The sequence below is a fragment of the Piliocolobus tephrosceles genome, chromosome 10 (assembly GCF_002776525.5).
Source record: "Piliocolobus tephrosceles isolate RC106 chromosome 10, ASM277652v3, whole genome shotgun sequence".
In the NCBI taxonomy this organism is placed as follows: domain Eukaryota; kingdom Metazoa; phylum Chordata; class Mammalia; order Primates; family Cercopithecidae; genus Piliocolobus; species Piliocolobus tephrosceles.
In genome coordinates, this window is record NC_045443.1 from 8381148 (window position 1) to 8407589 (window position 26442).

The 26442-nt window shown below is 47.4% G+C and overlaps 1 protein-coding gene across 3 annotated transcripts in view; it reads right to left on the reverse strand.

The window, feature by feature from the left end:
• Nucleotides 1–26442, reverse strand: part of LOC113220340 — a 158060-nt gene that overhangs the window by 60126 nt on the left and 71492 nt on the right. For 2 of the 3 annotated variants that reach the window (XM_026449273.1, XM_026449274.1), the window contains exon 2: nt 15660–15809. The exons of the other annotated variant lie outside the window; for it this stretch is intronic. In XM_026449273.1, coding sequence (XP_026305058.1) covers nt 15660–15809 — 150 coding nt within the window. The remainder of the gene's footprint in view (nt 1–15659; nt 15810–26442) is intronic. 3 annotated transcript variants of the gene reach the window in all.

Sequence of the window (26442 nt, forward strand, 5' to 3'; positions counted from 1 at the left end):
CCACAGTGCCCTGCAGGTGGGCTTGGTGCATCCACACGGTTTTAAGATTTGGGGCTGCCGTTTTCTGCAGTCACAGATACGGACTTACATATTCATCATGACTGAAGGCAGCACGTATTTTTAGATTCCTTCTGTAATGGTAATAATCACGGCAACATTTCCCCGATCCTTAAAAAAGCCTCCTAAAAGCAGTTGTATTCCACCCCCTTCCTTAAAATTCATAGAATTTACCAAACTAGGTGAAATCAGTCTTCATGAGAAAGTGACAAATCAGTGTTCACACAATGGCATAGTAGCTGGGCATAGAGTGTATGTCAACATCGCAAACTAAGCACCCATCACAGTTATTCCCAACTCGCAGGAAAGCTAGAAAAATCAGAAGGCTTAAAATATAATTATAAATGAAAATAACAAGAAACCAAAATTTCTGAGGAGCATTTTGTTAGCCAAGCAAGGAAAGCCATTAACCTGTGCTGATTACACTGCATTTGATTACAGCAGCCAAACACGTGTCCAGAGGGAGACTTTTAAAGATTAGTCTTTCAGTAAGAATGGTTGCTTAACAAGTTCAGACTACTGGGCTACACCAATCGTCAATTAAAAAGCAAGGGAAATGAGTGTGAATCATTTTCCTTAATTCTTAATGTGTCAAAAATTACCACATTGGCCAAGCTGGTCTCCAACTCCTGACCTCAAGTGATCCTCCTGCCCCGGCCTCCCAAAGCACTGGGAATACAGGCATGAGCCACCACGCCTGGCTGAGAAGTGTTTGACACAGGCTGAGGGGAGGCTCCTGTCCCTTCCTGGGACACCTACGTCCCACCCAGCTTCCCACACCGACTATGACACTCGAAGTATCACAGCAAGGGCAGCTGCATCCCCGCAGTTCTCTGCATTAACGCCACAGCTGCATGAGCAGCCACAGCCCTGGAGCTGCCACTCAGCCTTATCGAGTTGGCACAAGCACAGCAGAAACTACCACGCCCCCAAGAGGAAGGAATGGGGATCCAGGGGAGTGAACCAGGAGGGAGGAATGCGGCCCAGGGGAGTAGGGAGGAGTGGGGGCCCTGCGGAGTGAACTATGAGGGAGGCGTGGGGGCCCAGGGGAGTGAACAAGGAGGGAGGAGTGGGGGACAAAGGGAGTAAACCAGGAGAGAGGAGGGTGGAGTTTGGCCCAGAGAGTGAACCAGGAGGGAGGAGTGTGGTCCAGGGGAGGAGGGAGGAGTGTGGTCCAGGGGAGTGAACAAGGAGTCTCTGGGGGTAGCAAGTTCACACACCACAAATACCTCCCAATCCATCCGCGTGCAGGGAGGGGACGGAAACCACGCAGGACCTGCAGCGCTTTCTCCTCGCAGATGAGGAGTGAGGATACCGACTCATGCATGAAATCAGAGCTAAAGTTCTACCACGGTGGGGAGACGCTTCACAGACCCAAAGGGTGCAAAAAGAAACCAATCATACAAGATCAGTGGATGGAAAGGGATCAGAAATTTAAGCCTGTAACAGGCTTTCAGAAAAAACTTCACTTGATCTGCAAGATGACTGCAGCTCTGCTTGATCATTTCTGCAAATGTCTAACTCGCGATGAGCCATCTCAGAGCCGTTCAACAGGAGTAACAAAATCAAAACGCCAAGGCATGCTCCGTATTTTAGATGGCCTGCAACAGTATGGAAATGAGCAGCGGTGCCAGAGCTTTCAAGTTTATTTGAAGTAAATTCCAGTATGAGGGCAGCATCTTCCGGCCTGAAGCAATGGGGTGGGCTCCTGCCCACCGCATGGGAGACCAGCTTTCAGCTAAGGTGTTGAAATCTAAGCAACATTATAAGAAAAATCACTGAATTCTGCCCGAGGCTCCAAGGGTGTTTTCCTCTCTGAAAGGAGCCCCATTCCGGGACTTAGGATTGAGTGACAGCTTTCAATTACAGTTATCCTAGTGGTAACAGGAAACTCCTCAGCCTGCCGGGAGCTGGGGCCCTCGACAGCCTCACGGCTCCACACGCCAGTGTTCTAAGGATCATACGTGTGCAGACAGTAAACCTTGCTGCACACACGCCAGGTGCTAACAAGCCCCAAACGTCTCATCATACTTGCTAACCACATCTCTTCTCTCAGCCTCCACAGCGTTCCACACTCTGCCTTTATATAGAGAAGAACCGTGCATCCTGAGCGCCACAAAGATTCAACTCCTTCCGGGCAGAGGGGTGCATCTTTCCATCACGGGGTCCTCACTCCAGCTGGCACAGTATTTGCAGAGTGGGCGAGTCTAATGTTGATGACACTTTCTCAATATTCCCTTCACACCCCTCCAAAAACAAGAGTAGTGCCAGCTTCTTACCGAGGTTGTCATGAGGAAAATATTTTTCTCTTATTTGTCACTTTTTAATGTAATACTTGTGAAGAACGTGACTCTGCATGCACACTGTAAGCACCCACACAGTGAACATTCTGCTCTCCTGTGACTGTATTCACAGGTGACAAGGACAAAACTTCTCCGTAGCAGCCAAATATGTATATAAATAAAATATATATATATTTTAACATGACTTCCACTCGTCTGAAAGACTCAGATGTGGCTTTTCCTTCATAAAAAGATCCAGATGATCCACAAGCCAGGTTTAATAAACACGTTGGTCCAGGTGGGAAAATGACCCCTCAGTCTCCCTCCCCTCAAAGACCAGGGCAGCCAGGGAACTGTGCTCTCCAGTAAATGTCAGCCAGCAGGATTCCCTAAATTAGCAGCTGGAAGATTCCCATCTCACACAGGGTGCCTTTCAAGACTCAAGATGTCCCCGCTCCCTGAATGTCCTACAAAGAACAGACTACCCAACTGAGGACTGAGGCAGTAAAGAAACATGTTTTTGGCCAGGTGCGGTGGCTCACGCTTGTAATCCCAGCACTTTGGGAGGACGAGGCAGGTGGATCACAAGGTCAGGCGATCAAGACCATCCTGACTAACAGGGTGAAACCCCCATCTCTACCAAAAATACAAAAAATTAGCCAGGCGTGGTAGCGGGCACCTGTAGTCCCAGCTACTCGGGAGGCTGAGGCAGGAGAATGGCGTGAAGCTGGGAGGCAGAGTTTGCAGTGAGCCGAAATCGTGCCACTGCACTCCAGTCTGGGAGACAGAACAAGAATCTGTCTCAAAAAATTAAAATAAATAAAATTTAAAATGTTTTCAGCAAATAGCATCAGCGACCCACAAATGAGAGGTACTGTTTTCATTCTAGGAGGGAAACACTACAAAGCACGTACATTTTAGCCCCGTAAGTGAATTCTTTGGGTGTTCCTGTGTCCGCTATCAAATGCAGCCCATCACCTCAAAAGGCAAAGTTCTGTAAGTCACATCCAAGGAGGGGAAAAATCATTCTAAGTTTTAGCAATCCAGTAAGAACCTGATCCAGAGAAGCCTACTTGTTCCAAACTGTAAGCCGCAATATATTGCTACAATGTAATGAAAACAAAGGGATGATTAAGAAAATTTCAATGCTAATAAAAGACAAAAATGTCATTGGATTTATTCTACTCTACACAGAGCAGCCGGGCAGTTCCCCCATACGGTATTATCGTTGCTGTTTTTCAGGCAGGGTCCAAACTCTGTCAACAAGGCTTGACAGCAAGGGTGTGATCTCCACTCACTGCAAGCTCCGCCTCCCAGGCTCAAGCGATTCTCTTCAGCCTCTGGAGTAGCCTGGACTACAGGTGTGCAGTCATCACGCCCAGCTAATTTGTGTGTTTTCAGTAGAGATGGGATTTCACCAGGTTGCCCAGGCTGGTTCCCTGGGTCTCAATCTCCCAGGCTCAAGCAATCCACCCGCCTCAGCCTCCCAAAGGGCTGGGATTACTAAGCATGAGCCATCACGCCAGGCCCCTTTTTTTTCTTTTCTTTTTAAGTGATTAATGTGCTTCAGAGTCTCGTAGGCATTAAAAAAAAAAAAAGAACAAGCAAATTCTTTTTGTAAGGGAAAGAAAAAACAAATTTTTTCTTGTAAGGGAAAGAAAGCATTAACACGTTTTACACTTCTCAAAACTCAAAACTGAAATGCTAAGATTAAATGTATTTTATTCACAGAAGCAGCTTTCTTAAAGTTCTGTCAAAGTGATACCATGGACACCACCACATCACAGATGAGTGTGGCAGGACTACTCAGATTCAGAACACATTCTGCACAGTCCTCCTGCCACTTTCCTCAATGGGAACACTTTATTCTGTCTTTTATTCAAATTAAGTACCTTGCAAGGGAGTTGAAGAAAACTGCATAGCAGATTTTAAAACTTCAATGCTTTTCTCCATTTTCGCCACATTCTGATGCATTTGACTGACTACACGGCCAATAAGTCTAAAGCTTTTTGCATCAATCAAGACAATGCTCCTTGTAGCAATAGGCTTTTTCTTTTCTATACAAAGATCTATAACTTAAGCTAGTAAACTGGGCATTTCACAAAGATTTTGCACAATTCCTAGCACAGATTTTAGCAAAAAAAAAGTTATCTTTCTGCAATTGTATAACCAAGCATAGGAAACTGCACAGTTAAAATAATCATTCCATTATTTTATATCAACAAATGAGAAAGTAGAGTATGCTTTGGAAAACAGTGTTTCCATATGCCAAAGATGAAGCAGAAGACAGTTCCTCAGCCTCATATGACATTTGACAACTGAAGTACTCTGGCCCAAGCCCAGCCCGGTTAAATGGAAATGAAGTAAATGTGTGAGTGACCGTGGTGGGGCACTCTGATAGCCACAGTCCAGGAAAGAACAGCTAACATCTTTCTTCTTCATGGGAAAACTGAAACATACTCGAGAGACCTTGATTCTTTAAAACACAGTCTGCCCCAGTACTAACTTTAAGCTCCCATTGATTAAGATTGCTATAACCACAGAGGTGTTTTTCCAGGCCCTCAAAAATCACGGACATGGTACATACACAATGTTTTCAAACACTCAATGCTGCCAATTTGTTAAATGTGCTTTGATACCGGAGGTCTTGTGCAGGACCAGAAGCGTCGCAGCCTGGTTACCTGTCCTGGTGTTCAATGCTTTGTATGTGCAAAACCTGCTGTTACAATTTACTGGGCTTAATGTGATTCAGTTTGTCACAGAAGAGAGCTATGACATTTACTTAATTCCACGCACAGATTCTCAGGTTCACCTTCCACGAGTGACTGCTCTGTCCATGAGACAGCGGAGGGAAGACCCAGGAAAGGCCTGGGAGATGCCAGGTGCTCACAAACTGGTATCAGTCTGCTGGTTTTGCCTTAAAGGAAAACAGACATAGAAGAAACTAAAAGGGGCTCACTACACCTAATATCACAACATTCTCAACTTTACTTTAGCCAAAAATAAAAGCAGAAAAGCAAAGCTACTCCACGGCATGATTCCAGTGCTCATCTGAAACATGGAATATTTAGAAGATAAAGCTTATTGTGAATGCATTAATATACACACATAAAACTGGTTTCACAAAACCCAGTCTTTGCGATTGCTTTTATAAAAAGTAAAATTCTCATGAGGATCGCATCCATTAACTGATTTTCAAATGAAGGGACTGGTCAACTTCAGGGCATATGATTTCTGCCACACACGAGGGGAGCAGTGAGAGAGAAGAGCTAGGATCAAGTGTGCTGAAGCTGTCCTAGGACTGAAATTCAGTTTCTGCCAAAACAAAAACACAGGAGTCTGTCAACTTCGATAGCAAGCTCTGCTTGAGAACGTCAAGGTGTTAAAGTTGCAAAGGGGCTTCTCCCTGCTATGGGCATGTGTCATCCTTACAAAAACACAGCTCAGCATCATCAAAAACCAGGAAAGAACACAAGCCTTCCAGACATGTAATCCAAGAGCAGAAGGGAGCAGAGGCCAAGCTTGCTCGGCAGAACTGTTTCCAGAGAACAGCACAGAGGACGTCACAGGGAGGGCAGGGCAAGCAATAGCAGCTTCCGCCTCACCACAAGCAGGGCCTGAGCCAGGGGCGCAGTCTCCTCCAACCTGACAAGGAGGTGCAAGGAGCCACAGAGAAGTCAATTCAGGGTCCTTTTCAGAAAGGGGCAACAATGAGAAAATCTGGTCTCACCCACCCCACACCCCCCATGGTAACAGCTGAACGCACGTGCGTCTGTCACATTCCCCAACCCCTCTTGCAGATGCTCTTCCTGCACCCGGGTGCTCCTCTCCCTGCTGCTCCTGAGGCCACACCTGCTGCCATCCAGTAGTGACCAGGAATTCACCTTTGTCCGGGAGAAGCAAATGCATAGTTCACACACTCCTGTACAGGTTTGCTGGCCAAGAATCTAACTGCATTGTCCGATTCCAGATGTGCTGGTACCAAGGAGAACGTTCGATGTCCGGCATTTATAAACGGTATCAGCGGGTTCTCCTGGGACTCCCAGGCAGCTGCACGAGGGAGGGAGCTGTTGCCCTGTTACCCCAAGCCAAAGCAAGCCTGAGAGGCAAACACCACAGGCCATATCACACTCGAGCACCGACTCTTGACAGTTGCTCGTTCGTGTGTTAAGAAGAGTTCGGGGTACAGGCATCAGGCCTGATCTCAGCCATGGGACAATAGTGACTGCCCACAAGTCGCATATCTAAGCCCAGACTTGCCCATCCAGCCTTCCTTCAGGAAAAATGCCCACCTCACAGTGCTGCCATGAACGCTAAGTGAGCACGTACATACACAACCAAATTCATTTCAATTGTGCTTTCTACCCCAATTTAATACAACCAGGCACTATCATTGAGACCGAATAACCAATATTAGAACAGAAGATCAGGCCAGGGATGGTGTTTCAGACCTGTAATCCCAGCACTTTGGGACACTGAGGTGGGTGGATCACTTGAGGTCAAGAGTTGGAGACCAGCCTGGCCAACATGGCGAAACCCCACCTCTACTAAAAATAAATTATCCGGACGTGGTGGCACACACCCTGTAACCCCAGCTACTAGGGAGGCTGAGGCATAAGAATCGCTTGAATCTGGGAAGTAGAGGTTGCAGTGAACGGACATCGTACTACTATGCTCCACCCTTCCAGCCTGGGTAACAGACCAAGATTCTAGTAAAAATATAAAAGGTCAAGATGAAAACTGACTGCCAAGGTCCGTGTTCCATATACTTCAAACATAAAGTTCATTAGCTGGTACTTGATCAAGTTGTTGTTTTCTTCATTACAATCTTGTATATCCTTCTAACACGACTCAAAATGTTTACGTTTGAGCACACCTCGAGTATAACAAAAAATAAAGTGCCTGTATTTCATAAATGAGCAAGTTCCAGTAAGGCTGCATCCTGCTCTAGTTAATCCTTTGACAACGTAAAACTGAGCCATCCTGACACAGCACTGACACATGGTACAAGAATAATGACCTCCAATTTAATCGCTAGATTTAGAGAACACATAAATATAGTTTATCACTAATTCACCAGTGATTAGCAAGAGTTTAAAGGAAGAAAAAGTATAGGGACTGTAACTAAAGGCAAAAATAAACATGAGAAATTAGTCACATTTAAATCAATACCCTTTCTGTGGGGCCATAAGAAAGTATACACAACAGGTGTGCAAGCTGTCATGCTAAGCTGTCACCAAGCTCTCTATGAAGGTGGTAAGAGCGTCCCAAGTCGCAGAGCCTCATCTTCCTATTTAAACACTAAACAACCAACACCACACTCAGCACACAGTGAGAACTCTGAAAGCTCAGAGGAACGCATGATGGGATGAAGGACCCCAGCCCTGCCATCACCCTACTGCTTATTAAAAATATAAAACAAAGCCCTGCCTTCAAGGTGCTCAGATCTAACTAGTACAAGGTTTTTCTTTTAACTATGAATGATGAAGACTCTCAACAGCTGTGCGAAATGTAAGGCAACCTAATAAGAGAACTTGGCTGAGATTAAACTCAGAGATGGTTTTTTAACCACAGAAGAGGAAAGAACTGAAGAACTTTACAGAACGTTGGCAGCAATTTCTATTTCTCTATGGTAGAACCTGGAATTTACCTTTGAGACAGACTGTCCTTCTGTTCTGAAAAATCAGATTATTCTTGCAATCCTCCATCAGGACTGAAATTCCCAAAGGCATGGAAAACCAAGTACTAATTTGAAACTCCCCCAAAAAAACTACCTATGATCTTAGTTGTGAGATTTAGTATTCTCAAATTCCAAATTTGGAAATATTTTGCACAAAGTCCTTATTTTCCCTGTTGACTTGAAAGCTCTCTATTCTTTTGTCCTAAACATCTTCTTTCTCATCCTTCCAAACAGTATCTGAAGATGAACTTACAGATCATTTTCAATGTTAACAAAGAAGATACTAAAATTGTCATGAACTGTTTCTAGTCACAACTCTAGGAGGGATTTTGCTACATCGTGAGGAATAACACGAGGCAGTAAATACGCCACGAAGAAAGAACAGTAGAAAGTGGACACATTTCCTGATAAGTGGCGATTTCTCATTGAGCTGCTGACAAAGTTATAATACGGAAAGCTAGACAGCTGCTCTGTTAGTTCTACCTCACTTAAGTGACCAAGTCATTGTTGTTTCAGTTTCCTCTCTCATCTGGGGATGAGACACACCTCACAGAGCTGTTTATGATTTCAGGAACACACACATCAATGAAGTGACTGTTCCTAAATCGTTGCAAAGTGTATAGTAACCTGCCAAATTTCAACTAGGTTGCAACAAACAACTGTTTCCATCCTACACTCTCCAGTGCCAGCGAGATGGTGCATTCTGGGATCCCTGCGGGAGCCCTATTCCTGGTGCCATAGAGCGCACATACATTTACATCCACATGGTGTACGTATATGATACACTGTAACACGTGTACATGCATAGAGAGTACACACATCCGAATATGTATAGTGTACATAAGTGCACTACGTGCGTACAGAGTGCACACACATCCAGATCCATGTGGTGTACATGTATAGAGTGTACACACATCCAAATATATAGTGTACAAACAAGTTCACTACGTGTGTACAAGCATAGAGCATACACACATCCATATAGCAAATGTACATAGGTATGCTAACATGTATGCACAGGCATAGCGTGTATACCCATCTATATACATACAGTGTACACAGGTATACTATAACCTGTATGTACATGCATATGGCATACACATGCACATCCGTATGTACACAGGTATGCTATTTGCTATATGTATACACATGCATATAGCATACATTCTTATCAAATGTACGTAGGTGCACTACAGCATGCATACACATGCGTAGTGTACACATAGGCACATGTATACAATGTACATCAGTACACTAATGTATAAAGCATATACACATATGCAATAGTGTACATAAATATGCAGCACGTATATGTATTAGTGTGTACATATCCAGAAGTTTATTCAGTGTGCATAGTGTACACGCATGCTTGTGTGCACATATGTATATATACATCTGCAGAAATAATGTGCATATACCCAGTGTACGTACACAGGTATGTATATGGCATTAAATACATACATGTATGTACACATGCAGAACAGATAGGTGTCCAAGTAGTGTGCTTATAACCATAGTGCCCATACACACATATACACGTGTACATGCATGCCTACAGCAGGCACGTGTATAGGACACTTATGAAGTGTACATACCTATACATTGTAAATACATGCACAGTGGACATACACGTAGTATGGGTACACCACATACAAACATGTACATTTATACAGTACACATACACCGAGACCCAGAACGGGTCATGAGTATTAACACTGCAGAAAGGCTTCCAGTTCTACCTAAGTGAATTTTTGTTCAAACAAAAACAGTGGGAAGGGCACAACCACTTTCCCTCAGAGATCTGGCCTGACCGTGGAAGTTCAGAGGTTTCCTAATGCAGTACACGTCAGGACTGACTCACGACGAAGTGCTCCTTAAAAATTAAAAATGTGTCCTCATGTTTTGGCCTTTGAGACAAAGCCTCTTATTTAATCGAGTTCTGACTGAATTTGACTCACAGTGCTCTGGCAGATTCTTCATTTTCTGGTGAGACAGACGAATGTCCCAGGGTGAGGGCAACGCCATCCCTTTCAGGGTCAGCTATTCGAGGAGCGATGTCTGGCAGAACACAATCCAACACCATAGTAGGATCCCCCAGCCAGCCACTTAGACACTTTTGGGTACTTACTCTGTCTGCTTGTTTCCCTTTTTTGAATTCAGCTGGGGGGGAGAAACAAACAAAAAATCGAAACCAAAATCAAACAGCCCAAGTGTTTGTGTGTCTGAAAAGTCAATACATCCACATCCAACTTTCTAAATGAGTCACGGCAGGTATTATGGTCACCGAACAGTGGCCACTGTTGACAAAATACAAAGTCTTCTACAAACAAGAATGAGTTTCTAGGAATACAAAAGTCAAGGGAATTTACCTCACATATTAAAGCTGTCAAGAGTGCTCATCAAAAGTGTACTTAGAGGTTTTCCTTTCAAGTTATTTTTGAATATTTTTAAGTTGCAATACTGAAAAGCCTCTGGGAAAAGAAAGGATATAGGTATCTGGAAGATTTCTACTAAATGATTTTCATGTCTTTTTGATAAAGTTAAATAAGGTCAGCCTTGAAGTAATGGGTTCCACTACTCTGAGGCTGTGGATGGAATCCACACCACCACCAGACAATTGAATAAACAGGAAGGCTGCACACACAGGACACAGGCAGTGAGCCAGCCTGACTACTTGGCAGCTTCTGGGTCAGTTCTACCCAGTTCTGCCCAGGCCCCACTGGAGATGAAAACCTGCCCTTCAGAAGCCTTCAATCCCCGCCTTTCAAAATCTAATCCTCTTCAACTGAGGCCCGAGTCCAAAAATCTACTGACATTTTAGCAACTGTTAGGCCAGCTGTCCCCCAGACTTTTTGGCACCAGGGATGGGTTTCATAGAAGACAATTTTTCTGGGTGGTGGTTTTGAATTGCAACTGTTCCACCTCAGGTCAGGCATCGGATCCTCATAAGGAGCACCTCCGAGATCCCTCACCTGCAGTTTACGATAGGGTTCCAGCGCCTAGGAGAACACACAGCTTATGATAGGGTCCCAGCGCCTAGGAGAACATGCGGCTTACGAGAGAGTCCCCGCACCTCGGAGAACAGGTATTAAATGAGTTGGCAAAGCCAAAATCCACCCGATCTACCACTCCAAAACAAACATACACCGCTGCCCAATATTGATGTGAGCCAAAAACATGGAAGTCCTGAGGGCCCACACTGACCACAGCCAGACACCACTTCTGCAAGAAGCAAGCACGTGCCTGAAGATCACCCGTGATGACCCAGGAGAGCAGCTTTGAGCAGAGACAAACGTGAAGTAGAGGCACAGGGCCAGGGTGCTGGGTGTGCCGGTCTTTGTGGCCTCTGGCCCTTGGTGTCCGTCCTATGGAGGAGGTAGCCCCCAAATCCCTGCCTCCCTTCAGCACTGACTGAGGTGGCCCTGAAGTCTCCCCAGGGCTGAGACTGCTTCTAAATCCTGTTAGCTGCACACCCACATAAAAAACAAAAAACAAAATATCAAGTATGCAGACAGGAAAAGAAAAATATGTGAATCCTCCCTTATTCAACAGGTATTTAAAAAGTAACAGGAAAATTGTGATAGTCTTTGAACAACCACCAGCTATCACGTCCTGTTGAAATGTTTTAGCTAATCAGGAACACCTTTACCAAGCACCTGTGTGTTCAGGAAATCAGTTGACAGATTCCAAATAACCTCGGAGCTTACGACTTGACCCCCACTCACGCACATCACCTCTCCAGAGGAACAGGCCCTGGACACCATTCAAATGGTGAGGAACAGGAACAACGGTAGCTTTCCCTCAACCCCACAAAACAAGCTCGACCCCGAGGAGCCTGGAGAACAGCAACGTTTGTTTAGATGCTTTCCCACTGACCTTGTCAGAGCGAACGTTCCCATCCCACACCACCCAGTGTTTACCTCTCCCTGGGATACCAGCAGCCATCAACCCTCAACAAGCTGGAAACAGAGGCCAAGCTGATGGGAGACCTCTCTCCATGTCCTCCTAAATTCGCTCAGGACACAGATGTTCCCAAACACATACGGCCCTGGGTATTCCACACCTGGAGAACATTCAAACAACAGACGCTGCAAAGACGTTCCCCTAAAGAGAAACTCAGTTTATAACTTCCCTTAGGGAAAAATATGAGACCCAGAACTTTCCAGAAAACCAAGTGTGGGAGGAAGCCACTCACCTCTGGCACTTCCTAAACCTGCCTTCCCGCAGGTGCTCAGGGATGTCCCCGCGCCAGCCCCGTCCACCCAGGATGGCAGCAGGGCTCAGGCAGCCAGCACCTGGGCAGCTGGCGAAGCAACCCCAGGGTGAAAACGCCATCCCAGGCACCACTTCCCGGAGCCCCTCAGCAAGAAAAACAGAGGCGGGACAGAACCGAGGGCTGATTCGAGGCTGGGGAGCCACAGACCCGCACAGCTCAATCATCAGACACGTTCTTCTGTGGACAGAGCCCAGGGAGAGACCAGCACAGAGACCCTTGAGCCGGCTCCACGAGCCAGCGTCCTCCAGGGCTGCAAGTTTGTGATCACAGCTTCAGAATTTGGTTCCAGAATCTTCCAGCATCAAAGACACACCAAACTGTAAAGCTGCCAGGACAGCAGAGCCCAGGAGCAGGCTCAGGGGAGGACCAGGTAGAAACCTCACACCCAGCACACACGTGTGCATGCTTACTCCACACATGCCACCCCTTCACCTAATACTATACACACAAACACATGTATGTACTCCATACACACCCTCAAATACACTCACTAAATGTGATGCATGTACACACTCCACACACCCTCAAATACATACGACACACATGAACATGCTCACTCCACCCACACCTGCTAAATACACTCACCACACACGCACAAGTGACACACGTGCACACTCATTCCAGACATCAAGCCCCTCACCAAGTACACAGGTGCACACACCCCCAAGTCCAGAACCTGCAGAATCCACAAGGCTTTGGTTTCTCCCACTGTTTCTCTCATCACATGAGATCCACACACAGGAGTCATTTACTGACATCTAACACCCGGGGAGGCCCTTAGACAGAACTGCAGTCACAAGTCGGCTTCATTCAGGCATTCATCACCAGCCTCCTGAAGCCACCTCCTGTCCCCACGGGGAGCGGGGGCCGAGACCGGAGACATCACTGGGCTTACAGATCCCCAGGCTGGCAACCCAGTGAAATCAGGAGGGCTCGGCCACGGCCCTGGAGGGAGATGGGTACTGGGCTCAGGTATGCGGAATATGAGTCCTCATTTCCATACAGTGTCACCTACGACAGCGTCAGGTGAAAGCCAGCGGTTTGGCATTCCTGAGATAGACAGTCCTGGAATTACAAGGGAAGCTTTTTACTCCTCCCCTCTGAACACATGGGGTCCATGGTCCCCTCACATCTAACCCTGGGAATCCGAATCGGTGACTCCTTGTCCACCTGAGGACCACCCAAGAGGATCCACACACCTGCTACAACAGCAGCACCGCACCTGGTCAGCAGGAGAGCAAAGCAAATCCCACCTTTATGAATAAAACTGGATTATCACGACAATGGCAGCCTGCAGTGTGTACATATCGTCAAGTCCCCACATCTGCGCCATCTGCAAGAGGAACACAAGCCCTTAATCCCGGGTTCTCAGGACGGCCTGTGAGGTGGATGCTGGCACCTTCGCATCTCCCGATGGAGAGAAGGCCAGGGTCAGGGCTGGCGTATCAGGAAGGTCAGGGTTCAAACCCCATCTGCCTCACAAAGCAGCCCTTACCGTTCAAGTGACTTCTATCATCAGCCTTAAAAATGTACCACAGTTACCAGCAATTCTGAGTGCTGTTCCTTGGGATGTCATAAGCAAACATTTTGTTAGAATTGCCAAATCTGCTTTCAAAATCCTATGTTATAAAATGACTAATGAAAATTTGAGCTATAAAATAAAGCACATAGTTAAATGAATCCCAAAATGACTATCGTGAAGGAAGCTTTAACTTGAAGTGAAACACATCCTCTAAATGACATCAGCCAGAATTATCTTCAATCATTACTGATCCCATATGCTTCATGAATTATACAGCATCATCTCAGATATGAACTTAAAACTATTAGCTGAATGCACATTTCAGCACAACCAAAGTTCTGCTATAATAAGCAGCACAGACGTGTCTGAAGAGGATTTTAATTGGGACTACAAACGATGAGCACAATCGTGGTAAGAGGTTTCATGCTGGCTGTTCTCCAAGGTGCGACAGGGAGAAACACCACTAACCTCAAAGACACCTGCTGCTTTGTAATGAGATGAGAGACGATGTGGACGGACTACTGTAAATATTTGAAAAGGAGAAACAATGCAAGCAAAGAATCGTATCAGTTTCCCTTTACATTCTTAGAAAAAAACGATTTTTCTTTTGGGATGATTTAAAAAGAAAATAACATTTCTGGATTTTTTTCTTTTTTTACTTTTCTTTCTGAGACAGGGTCTTGCCTCTGCTGCCAAGACTGGAGGACAGTGGAGCAATGACAGCTCACTGCAGCCTTAAGTGATCATCCCACCTCAGCCTCCAGAGTAGCAGGGACCACAGGCACGCACCACAACACTCAGCTAACTTTTCTGTTATGCAGATGGGGTCTTGCTATGTTGTCCGGGCTGGTCTTGAACCCCTTGGCCTCAAGTGATTCTCCTGCCTTGACCTCCCAAAGATTTTGCCTAAGCAACCATGTCTTATCAGAAAATAGACTTCAGAGCAAATGCATTTCTGTAAGATTTTCTACCTCTTTTCACTGGGGAAACAGGTAACTTGCCTCCAAGGATCAAGACAAAGCCATCACTGCAGAAAACAGTGCTGTGAATTCCGGGAACCGCTACACCACGAGGCACGGCCGTGCACCCTGGACGCAGGAGTAACACACGAGGCTAGCACAGGCCGATGCTGGCCCTCTCCAGAAGCAGGCCTATCCTTCCTCCTCTCCTCAGCCCCCTCTCCCTTCAGGCCTCAGTGGCTGCTGACAGGGGAGAGGCCACAACTAGAGGAGGCTCTCAACTCCACCAGGGACAGGAGCCCTGGATGCTGGGGACTCAACTGCTGCCCTCCGCGCCCACCTCCTTCTGGTCCAGCCTTCTCAGGAGCCAGGCGTGGCCACTTTGACCGCTTTCCCTTCTGTGACTCCTACAAAACCAGTCCAGTGAGCCCAGGCTGCCTCACACTCCAGGGTCACCCAGCACAGGCCCCCTCCATGACCATGACCTTATCCAAGCTCCTGGGGCCAGAAGGGTCTTGCAATATTTCACTTTCCAGTTGAGCATCCTCAGCCTGAAATCCAAAGTGCTCCGAAGAGCATTTCCTTCGAGTGTCATGAGGAAGCTCGGAATGTTTCAGGTTTCGGAGCATTTTGAAGTAGGGACGCTCAACCTTAATTTAAACCTCTTCAAGGAAGCCACACACTGAAGCCCCCGATGTCCACCCCACACAATCCCAGCACACCCTCTGAAGTCCTCAGCAACAGATTTTCTTTCTTCAAAAATAACCACAAGTCACAAACTCACACGCAATCACAGAAGGGGGCTGTGGACACCTGCACAGATGATGAAATTTAACTGTCACATTTTTACCTGGGTAATTTAAAATCATTCCGCAATACACACCTGTTTTATTGAGTTGCATTTATAAGGTGAACACACACAAATCATTTCAGGGAAACAAACGTCACTTTGTGCTGTGTGTGGTGTCTTGACTCCCGTGAATAACTCAGCGTTCACCCTCACTTCTGGATAAGGGAGAAGATGCGAAGAAATCTGTTAAAACAAAGACATGAAAACACATTTAAGAAGGGTTTGAAAGGTTCCTCCTGTCCCCCTGGAGGGGAGAGAAGGATGCCTGAAAGGCTCACGGGGGACAGGAGCACAGCCTCCTCGGTGTGCCATGGACGCCGCCTCGCCAAGGGGAGAGGATGATGCCTGGAAGGCTCACGGGGTGGGAGCACAGCCTCCTCAGTGCTTTCTACACTTGGCAGCTTCAGAAATTCCCATAGAAGAACACATGAGAACTGGGACTGGAACACCCCCAAAGAAAGGGGACAAGGGGTCAAAAAAAGCATTTGATCATTACCAAGGAGCGCAGTCATGAAACCGCTTCAAAGACCGTGTGAGAAGTCACTCATAGGCGTTTCAGAAAACAAGGGTAGCCCGAGATTGCTCGATCAGCTCAAACAGGCTGCCATCCCTCAGGCCAGAGAAAGTCCTACAAGCCGACACATAACCTCATGAAACCTGGGCTTCAGCCTGTCGACAACAGTGAGTCTGACACGGTACATCCCTCCAGATGGTTAAAGACCCCAGGGGCTCAGACAACCTCGAAGGGCTGTGTCTGTCCAGCCCCTTTTCCAAGTTCTGGATGATTTTTCCTGATGTACTATAAGCAGCATGTTCCAGTAGAGACGTAATTAACTGGCTGGGGATCCTCTTAATTTTGAAATTAGAAACACACTTGGCCAGGCACGGTGGCTCATGCCTGTGATCTCAGTACTTTGGGAGGCTGAGGCAACTGGACTGCTTAAGTCCAGGAGTTCGAGTCCAGCCTGGACAACATTGCAAAATTCCATCTCTACAAAAAATGCAAAAGTAAGTCAGGCATGGGGACATGTGGGACATGTGCCTGTGGGTCCTGGCTACTCAGGAGACTGAGTCAGGGGGATTGCGTGAGCCTGGAGTAAGCTGTGCTCACACCACTGCCTGGGCAACAAAAAGGTTTTTTTTTTTGCCTGTCTCAAAAAAACCAAAGAGAAAAAGAATTATATACCTGACTCGGCCAAAATAAGAGGCCTTGTGGAACGACCTGAAACACAGCTACAAATTCTGGCAGGGCCTCCCCTGGCTTGATTTATGGTGAGTGTAGGACCGCTGGCTAGGATAGGACCCCAGGCACCTTCCGAGACTAGACCTTACAGTACAACTTCCCTTCGCGGGACCGAACACTGGCCTTGGAGCCTGGGACACCCTGGGGCAGTGCCACCATCCCGAGGCCACCATGGTACAAGGAGGCCCTACCATCATGAAGCCTGGGACGTCCGTCAGAGCAGTGCCACCCGAGGCCGCCATGCCAGGGGAGCCTAGACATCATGAAGCCTGGGACATCCTGAGGCAGTGCCACCAACCCGAGACTGTGACACAAGGGAGCCCTGGTGCCACTGAGAGGCTGCACAGCAGGTCCAAGCCCAGGCCAGGAGTGAAAAGACTCCACATCCTTTCCATCCCTCCAGATGAGTCCACAGACGTCTTGGAGCAAAAATGCATCAGCCTCAATGTCCATGGGTAAGTTTTTGGACACAGAATCCGGAAGCATAAAAGATGGTCCTGGGCTGGTTGGTTGCCGGCTCGGACCTGTTCTCTTTCCACACAAAACCTGGCTCACACCAAGCAGTGTCTAAGTCCTGGAAGACCTGCTGAACACAAGTGCAGTTACAAAGCGGAGAAACTGGAGGGGGCCAGGCTGTGCTCCAGTGGCACCAGCATTTCTCAGGAAGACCCCGGGCATTACAGGGTCCAGGACTAGGGCTTCTTGGGATTCAGGGCATGGAACAAGCACCCATTCCCTGATCCTGTTGAATGTGAATCAGCTAAGGGCTGATTCCCTCCCTCAGAGGACTGAGCACCACCCCACAACACCTTGGTATGGGTATGTTATTACATACGTTGGTGTGGTTATGTTATTACCCATACCAAGGTAATAACAAGCCCGTTACCAGCAGGAGGCTGGTGATGAAGATGTGAGGACCAGATGAGCACGAGGGATCCTGACAGATCATCCCTGGCACCAAGCAAGGGGCGGACAGTACCCCCTGTTCCTGACGCATCAGCCCTGGCACTGAGCGAGGGATGGCAGCACGGCCTGTGCCCCTGTAGATGCAGAGGGATGTGAGGGGGGCACAGGCTGGGCTTTGAGGTTAACTCAACCACCTGCGCTTGCACTTCTGTTTCTCATGGCAGGGAGGCGAGACACAGGCAGCATTAGCGCTCACCTTGCCCCTGGGCTGCGCTTCTTTCTGCTTATGAATCGTGCTCGCTTTACATGGACAGGCATAGCTATAATAACGGTTCCCTGACTATTTCGCTGCCTACATAAAGGGCTTTCAGAATTCACTTCCATCCTTAGGAAAGGGGGCCAACACCAGGCTGTCTCCCTTAAGATGCCATGTCTCATATGGGGGAAAAAAATCAAGAGAAATCAAATGAAGGCCATAAAATGCATCAGTTAATAGTACGCTTTAAATTGAAGATGAGTTAAGTCACATTTCCAAACCTCTGAAAGCACGGTTACTGGGAGGGAATGCTTTGCAACACACAAAGGCAGCTCTGTAGAAGGGCCCAGGCTGGATGAGGACTCAAACGTCAGTGCAAGGAGAAAGTCTGAACAAACTTTCTCCTGCCCTGCTGCTGTCCTCTTCCAAAACACACTGGTTATCTGTCAGTTTAGAACAAGGCCTGGGGAGGTGGGAGGCGGGCCTGGGAGGGTCACCTAGCATCCAAGCTCCTCACCCGCAAAACCGGAACAGGCTGAGCTGAGCAGCACACACAAACACGACTAATTCTCCCCAGAAAGAAGACGGAAGGCAGCACACTGCCATTCCAGGCGCCCTGCAGACGAGAAGATTGAGGGGAGCCAGAGGGACCTTTAATCTGGCTTGCATGGTGGAGGGAGGGGAATAATGCCACTCACTTGAGTGTTGCACAATTCTTTCTAGCACTGAGTGGCAGAAAACAAAAATTATAGATCCTTCCTCAGAGAAATGTTTCTGAAGAACTGAACATAAATTATATTCAGGAAATAGCATTATTAATGTCTCAAGTGCTTCTGTTTTCAATAATCCCAGAGTAATTCTATAAACCCGGGAATCAGTCTCACCCAACTCCCAGGTGACGTGGGCACACACATCCTGAAGCTCCAATGCTCAACTAAAGTGGGGTGAGTGAAAATGATCCTGGGTATAATTTACACGGACACAGGAAGGTGGCTGAGCCCCAAACTCCTAAACTAGGAAGACCAGCGTCCTTCAGGGGCCTTACCTCTGTCCTTTCCCAGCCTCTGGGAACCATCACTCTGCTCTCTACTGACACAAACGCCGCTCCAAGGTACAACACCAGGAAGATCATCATTCAAAACTGAGGAAGGTGGCAGAACAAAGCTGTCAGGAGATTTTAATCACCAACACCAATTGTTACATGACCCAAAGATGATTAAAATCCCAGGCCCTTAAAGACTGAATGTTATCTATGCTTAAATGCATTTAATCACCATATTGGGGGGTTATTCCTTTGTTTTGCTGCAAATATATCCAACTGCTGTAAAAGGAAAAGGCAATTTGTTAACGAAGCTCCTTGGAGTGTCTCAACAGGCCTCAAGGTAGGATAAAAGGCAGGACTTCCTGGCAGAAACGCTCAGCTCTGAGGGCAGGCGGAGTTCTTGAGCACCAACCAAGGCAAAATAAGGTCGAAGACCACACCACACTTTCCTCAATCACATCTTCATTCCACGTTTCCTTCTATTTCTCACGACTTCACTGGGAGAAATTGTGCTGAAAGAAAATGGAAACACACACATACATAGGAGACCCTACAGATGCTGAGAATGGGTGCAGCCGTCACAGTCCGAATGTCCTTTTGGGGCCATCTGACCTGGCTGGGATCCAAGTATCCAAGTGCAGGATTGTACATCAGACCCGTGAAGCCAGGATTACAGCCACTGAACGGCAGTTTTCCATCCCACGGCAACCGGCCTTGCTAGGGGCTTCCTCGGGGACCACCGACTCCACACCACCACCCCTCAACTACTTCAACTAGCCTACATCATGGCAGAGGCCCCTCCAGGCAGATCAGCCCTGCCCTAGTCCTGCTTCATGGCAAATCCTCCGGGCAAACGTCCTTGGCCTCCTCCGGGAGGCTGTGCTCGGAAGGTGCCCTCATTTACTTCTGTGGCTCTAAGAGATTTAACTAGAGCCCGACACACTTCTTCCTGTTCACATAATATTGAGTTAACAGATTTTTATGAGTCAATTTTCACTGGGAAAAACACCATTTCAGGAGCCCCAGTGACCACAATGAAAATGTTTTTACCTTCCCTTACATGACATCGGCAACGCCAGGTCCAGGAAACGTTCTGGATCTCAGATAATGGCATATCCACTCATAGTAAGTCTTGGTCTTGTTTCACAAGCTATCAAATGCTGCCCAGAAGCAGGAAAAACCCCACAACATGGCAGGGAGGGGCGACCAGCGTGATTTCTAAGGCCAGACCACCCGGGTCTGCTGACAGCGTGGCGAGGGGCAAACAGTGCAGGGTCTAAGGCCAGACCACCCGGGTCCCGCTGACAGTGTGGCTTCAGGAGTTTCCTAAACCCTCTGCTCTCGAAGTTTCATGTCAGAAAAATGCGGTGATAACCATGGCCACCTAGTTTAAATATATACATATATATGTATATATATGTATGTATATATATGTATATGTATGTGTGTATATATATACAAATATACATATATACACATATATATACATATATACACATATATATACATATATACACATACATATATACACATATATACATATATATACACATATATACATATATACATATATATATATACTCCAAATCTACAGCCCTATAAAGGTCATTAATCCTAGTTATCCTCAAGGCATTGAGCCATCAATAATGAGCCATCCCCCTTGCTGCTGACCTGCCTCAGCCCCACCCTCCAGAAACCCCGCATCCACACCAGCCACACAGGATGAGGGCAGGAAAGGAGCAGGACTGTGTCTTGGGAACTTAAACTCTGGGAGCTGAGTTAAATCAGTGCCGCTCAAATCTTGTCACCAACTCTCTTGTTAAATTGGGAGATTCCATCTCTGGGGATCTTGAAGGAACTTGAGGCTCTACATTGAGTGAGGTGAGCACTAGTGCTGGAATGAGACGGCAGGGAAAGCAACCGAATCTGGGGTCGCAGCTGCCTGAGGCTTGGGTCCCACCGGGAAAGTGGGACTTCTGAGCAGGGAAGTCCCAGCTCAGAGACTCATGGACACAAAGATTCCTCCAGGGCCAGGAGGGGCTGCTGCACTGACAGCCACGAGGCAGGCAGCCTTCCAGCTCCTCCAGCTGCTGTCCTGCAGGCAGGGAGGACAGTGCCCAGACGACCCCGTGGGCTCCCCCAGCCTGCCAGGCTGGTACTCTTACTCCAGCCACTGACAAGAGTCCCCATGTTCCAAGCTAGGTTGAAACAGTGCCTCAGGCTTCGGGGCACATGCACCCCCCTGCCGGGCCATGCCTACACAACACCTGGGGATGGCTATTCCCACACATCCCTAACTCACAGCAAAACTTAAAAATGAAAGTTGGAAGATACAGCCAGGAAACCAATGCTCAAGAAGCAACTCCAAGGTGACTCTTCCTAGAGCTATTGCTACTGAACATCTTTAAAAACATTTCCAGGGTGACTTCCTAGAGCTATTGCTGTTGAAAATATTTAAAATTCTTTATCTCAAAATTAGCTTTTATTACACTGTCTTCCCTATTCTACCCAGACTCTAGAAAACAAAACCATTACAATTTCCAATTCTATCTTATAGCAAGTTAGAAATACACATGCTTCCTCAAAGGATTCTACGTGTTTACTTGGCAATATCCTTTCCATGCCCCCATGCTACTGCCTGCAACAGGGAAGGCTTATTCCAATCCAACCCAACCCCACCCAACCCAACCCAACCAAACCTAACCCAAGGGCCCTGAGACAGGCCCCTAATGAATCATCTGCAAACTCTTGAGACAGGCTTGCCCTGACAAATCATCTGCAAACTCCATCTTCCATTGAAAACAGTACTGAAAATGAGCATATTACCACTTTTTAAAAATTACTGTAAAGTGGACAGTGTTCAGTTCTGTGAATTTCGGCACAAATATTCCTATAATCATCATCACACAAGCAGAACAGTCCAACAGCCCCATACCCACTCACGGGGCCTCATAAGCATACCCTCCCATTCCCAGCAACCACCATCTCCTTATTCTCCCATCCCCCGGGTCTGTCTTTTGCAAGTGTTGTGGCAAAACACTCGCAAAATCACGATTTCCTGGGCATCGTGCTTGGAGGTGCACCTGGGGTGTCCTGTGATCAACAGCCAGGCCTCAGGGCTGCTGGGTATTTATTACTCCACATATGGCTGTGGCACATTGTAACCTGTTTTGGGCAACTATAGACAGCGCTATTAACATTTGGGCACAGTTTTTCTTAAACATCAGCTTCTGTTTCTTTAGGGTAAATACCCAGGATTGGGGTCACCGGGACCCACGTTTGTGAGAGTTCAGTTTTGTAAGAAACCGCCAAGCTGTCTGCACCGTGCTGAACCCCAGCATCGCACAGGAGTCCCGACTGCCTGTCCTCACCAGCACCTGGGGCTGTCGGAAGACCTTACGTCAGGTGCTACAACAGGGGTGTGAACAAATTCACTGCGGCTTCGGTGCACATCTCGGTGCAACCAGTCACACTGAAGGTCACATTTCAGATGCTTTCGGGGCCATCCTCCCGTCCTTCTCAGCGAAGCATCTGTTCAGGTCTCTGCCTGCTTTTAAGTCAGGTGGTTTCTTCTCTGTCATGAGCCGTGGGAGTCCTGTGCATTCTGGACACAAGTCCTTTGCCGGCTGCATGGTTCATAGACATCTTCTCCCCATCTATAGAAAATGTGTCGCTTCAATCCCCTAGGAGTGTCTTTTATACTAGAAGTTTAATGTTGACGAGTCTTACCTACTTGTTTTCTTCCTTGACTATGGATCATGGTATGGCTAAGAGCTCTCACCCTAGGTCTTGACAATTTCCGTTTCTTCTACAGGTTTTGTAGTTTGGTCTTTTACATTCAGGGCTATGGTCCACCTTAATTTTCATACAGGAATTTCTCCGTTTTCACTCTTTTGCATACGGCTGTCCCATAATTCCAGCACCATTTGTTGAAAAGACACAAATTCCACTGAACTGCTTTTGCGTCTTTGGATCTGTTCTGGACTCCACTCTGTCAGCTGACCCGTGTGTCCATCCTGAGCATAATTTATGACTTTAGTGGCTGTCTCTGTGAAAAAAGTAATTCTGTCTGAAAGCAAAAACCACATTAGAAATGCTCTAAATAAGATTCTTCCTCTTGTCCGGAGAGCAAAGCCACTGCCCTGAGCAGAGGTGAGGCCTCAACAGCTCCCAGGCACAACCTTAACACACAATGGGGAAGGCAATTCATTTCAAGGGCCACAACGTGAGACCAGCATAGCTGTGAAAACTGCATTCATTTCACAACAGAATGAAATTCATAAAGAACTGCTGAGAAGCGTGTGATAAGTTACATGAATCACCGTTCCTTAAATTCTGACGGTTGACTAGAACAGAAATAGCTTCACGGTACAGTTCACACAGGAGAAAGGTAGGTAGGGGTCGTTTCCACACCACACAGGGCCCGCAGGAAACGGACACTCTTCCTGTAAACGGGAGATCCCGGGAGTGATGTGATAAACCATGGTGAGAGGCACGGAACTGTGCAAGCCGGAGTCGCGGCCTTTGCCCCACCACGGAGCCTGTGTCCATGAACGATGAGGCTCAAATGTCAGGCTGGAGCAACCCAGGCACTTATCAGGGGACAAGCAAACGAGCGCACGGTGGAGGCAAAGGTCTGAAATTGCGCAGCAACTTCGAGTCAAGTGGGACAAACTGACTCTAAATACAGGTTCCAAAAACCATCACAGAGAGCTGTTCCTCGGCTCCGGAAAGGCTAAGTGACTAATGCCCACACTGAGCATCTGCTCCCAGAGATGACTCCGGTGACCTAAGGCCCAGCTCCTCTGAACCCGCGCCGAACCTCAGTGAGGAACTTTGTTGGTATCTTACGGCACATTGACATGTTCCCTTAAAATCTGGTGTTTCATCAACAATGCAGGCAACAGCTTTGACTCACTCACATTTTGGTTAAACAAGATAATTTACACCCTGACCATGCCAGGTAAGAGGTTTACTACAATCTTTAAACAGAGCCAGAGGCTACAGTCTGCTCCTACACAATACCATGTCTCTACAAGTTCGATGGGTTTTTACTTTCCATGTCTTCACTTGCCTAGTGCTAGAAAGCAGAATAAAACTAGGAGGAAGCCAGAAACACTATTGAATGAGACTCAAATATCTTGCAGTCATCATCCTGATGGGATGTTTATTAAACAGAAATGTTCTCCCCTGTAGAAAGCAGCACACATCAACATGCACCAATAACTGTCACCAGCATTCCAGATCATCTTCCCTTCCATGGCCACAGTGCAGGGCAATGGACCAAGCACGCCTGCAGACCCATGGAAAGCGGGGTGACACAGCCGATTCTTGTAGCGAGCAGGCCAGGGTGCACTCAAAGTGCATCTCTTTCCAGAGGGCCGCCACGGAAAGTTACACATTTATTCCATGAGTTAATGGCGCTGCACGAAACATTTCTGTAAGATTCTCTAATTAGAGCAAGCATTTCCTTCTGCCTAAAATGGCCCGACACAAACTGAAAAAGCTCTTGGAGCTGCCAAAGACTTCAGTATCCCCTTAACTATTGTCATGCACATCCGTGTGAAGAGACCACCAAACAGGCTTTGTGAGCGCAACGTGGCTGTTTATTTCTCCTGGGTGCAGGCGGGCTGAGTCCAAAAAGAGTCAGCGAAGGGAGGTAAGTGTGGGGCCGTTTTATAGGATTTGGATAGGTAAAGGAATATTACAGTCAAAGGGAGGTTGTTCACTGGCGGGCAGGAGTGGGGGTCACAAGGTGCTCAGTGGGGGAGATTTTGAGCCAGGATGAGCCTGGAAAAGGAATTTCACACACACACAAAAATCATCGCTTAAGGCAAGGACCGGCCAATTTCACTTATTTCTGGTAGAACGTTATCAGTTAAGTCCAGGCAGGGCATTTCCACTTTTGTGATTCTTCAGTTACTTCAGGCCATCTGGGCTTATACGTGCAAGTCACAGGGGATGCGATGGCTTGGCTTGGGCTCACAGACCTGACAACTATAGTCTTTACTTTCAGGTATGGGGTAAGATCATATAATCCCCACGTAGGCTCCTGATGCTGCGTGTGGCATCCAGCAACAGCACGTTCCATTCCTGGATTACATTTAGAGTCAAGAGTCACAGTGAGAACGATTTCTGGTGAATGAAACACCAGGCAGGAGGGTGATTCCGCTGGGCAGCTCTTCACACACAGCCCAGGAGCTGAGGGGAGAGAAGAGGCCCAGGAGCGTCCACCGTGCTCACGCGCCCTTCGAATGCCTCCCACTCCTCGAGGCCCGGACCCAAGGGAAATCTGACTTGAAAATGGGCAAACCCTCACTTTGGCAGAGGGACAGGGACTCAGGGCCACACCTTGACCTCAGAGCAACACAAGTGCAGACACAGCATCCCAGAACACCCTCCCCACCCAAATTCAAAGAGGAAAACCAACGCCCCGCCCCCTTGAGGAAACCCCTGGCTGCTGGAGCAGAGGCCTGCCGGTGTGTGCAGCCTCTCCTGTCCCACGTTCCGGGCTCAACACCTGTGCCTCAGCCCTGGCACTGTTCGCCACACCCACAGGTGTGCCAGGAGGGGCAGATCCTAAGGTCTCCACTGCACCAAAGCCTGCAAGGCAAAGGGGCCGCTCCCTCCAGCAGGAGTCCAGAAGCACAGACTGCACCAGCATCAAGGCGTGAGAATTCTCCCCTCGGTCTCCGAGTTTCCAGTCTGTTGCCCGCCAGGGTGTTCTGCCAATGGCAAGGCCCAAGCTGGGCGGCACATTTAGTTCTCACCATTTCCCTTGTCAAGATCAATACTGCAAACATATCCAATTCATCCTGTCACTAAAAATGAAATAATCCACCATCGCCATCACAGATGATGCAATCAGGTTTCCATCACCGGGTTTTGTTTTTTTTTTTTTTTTCTTTTTTTTTTTCTATTTTGAGATGGAGTTTCTGCTCTGCCGCCCAGGGTGGAGTGCAGTGGTGCGATCTCGGCTCACTGCAACCTCTGCCTGCCTCCCGGGTACAAGTGATTCTCTGCCTCAGCCTCCCAAGTAGCTGGGATTACAGGTGCCTGCCACCATGCCTGGCTAATTTTCATCTTTTCAGTACAGACAGGATTTCACCATGTTGACCAGGCTGGTCTCGAACTCCTAACCTCAGGGGATCCACCTGCCTCCTCCTATCAAAGTGCTGGAATTACAGGCATAAGCCACCACTCCCGACCATTACTAGTGTAATTTCTAAGCCACTGTCTCACACCCACTCCCATTTTTTTTTTTTAAAGAACCAGCTTTATGCCTATATTTTTTCCAAGAGAACCAGTTACCCATTTGAAGTACAAATAAGACACCATGCTTAAAAACCAAAAATGCCCATTTGCACAG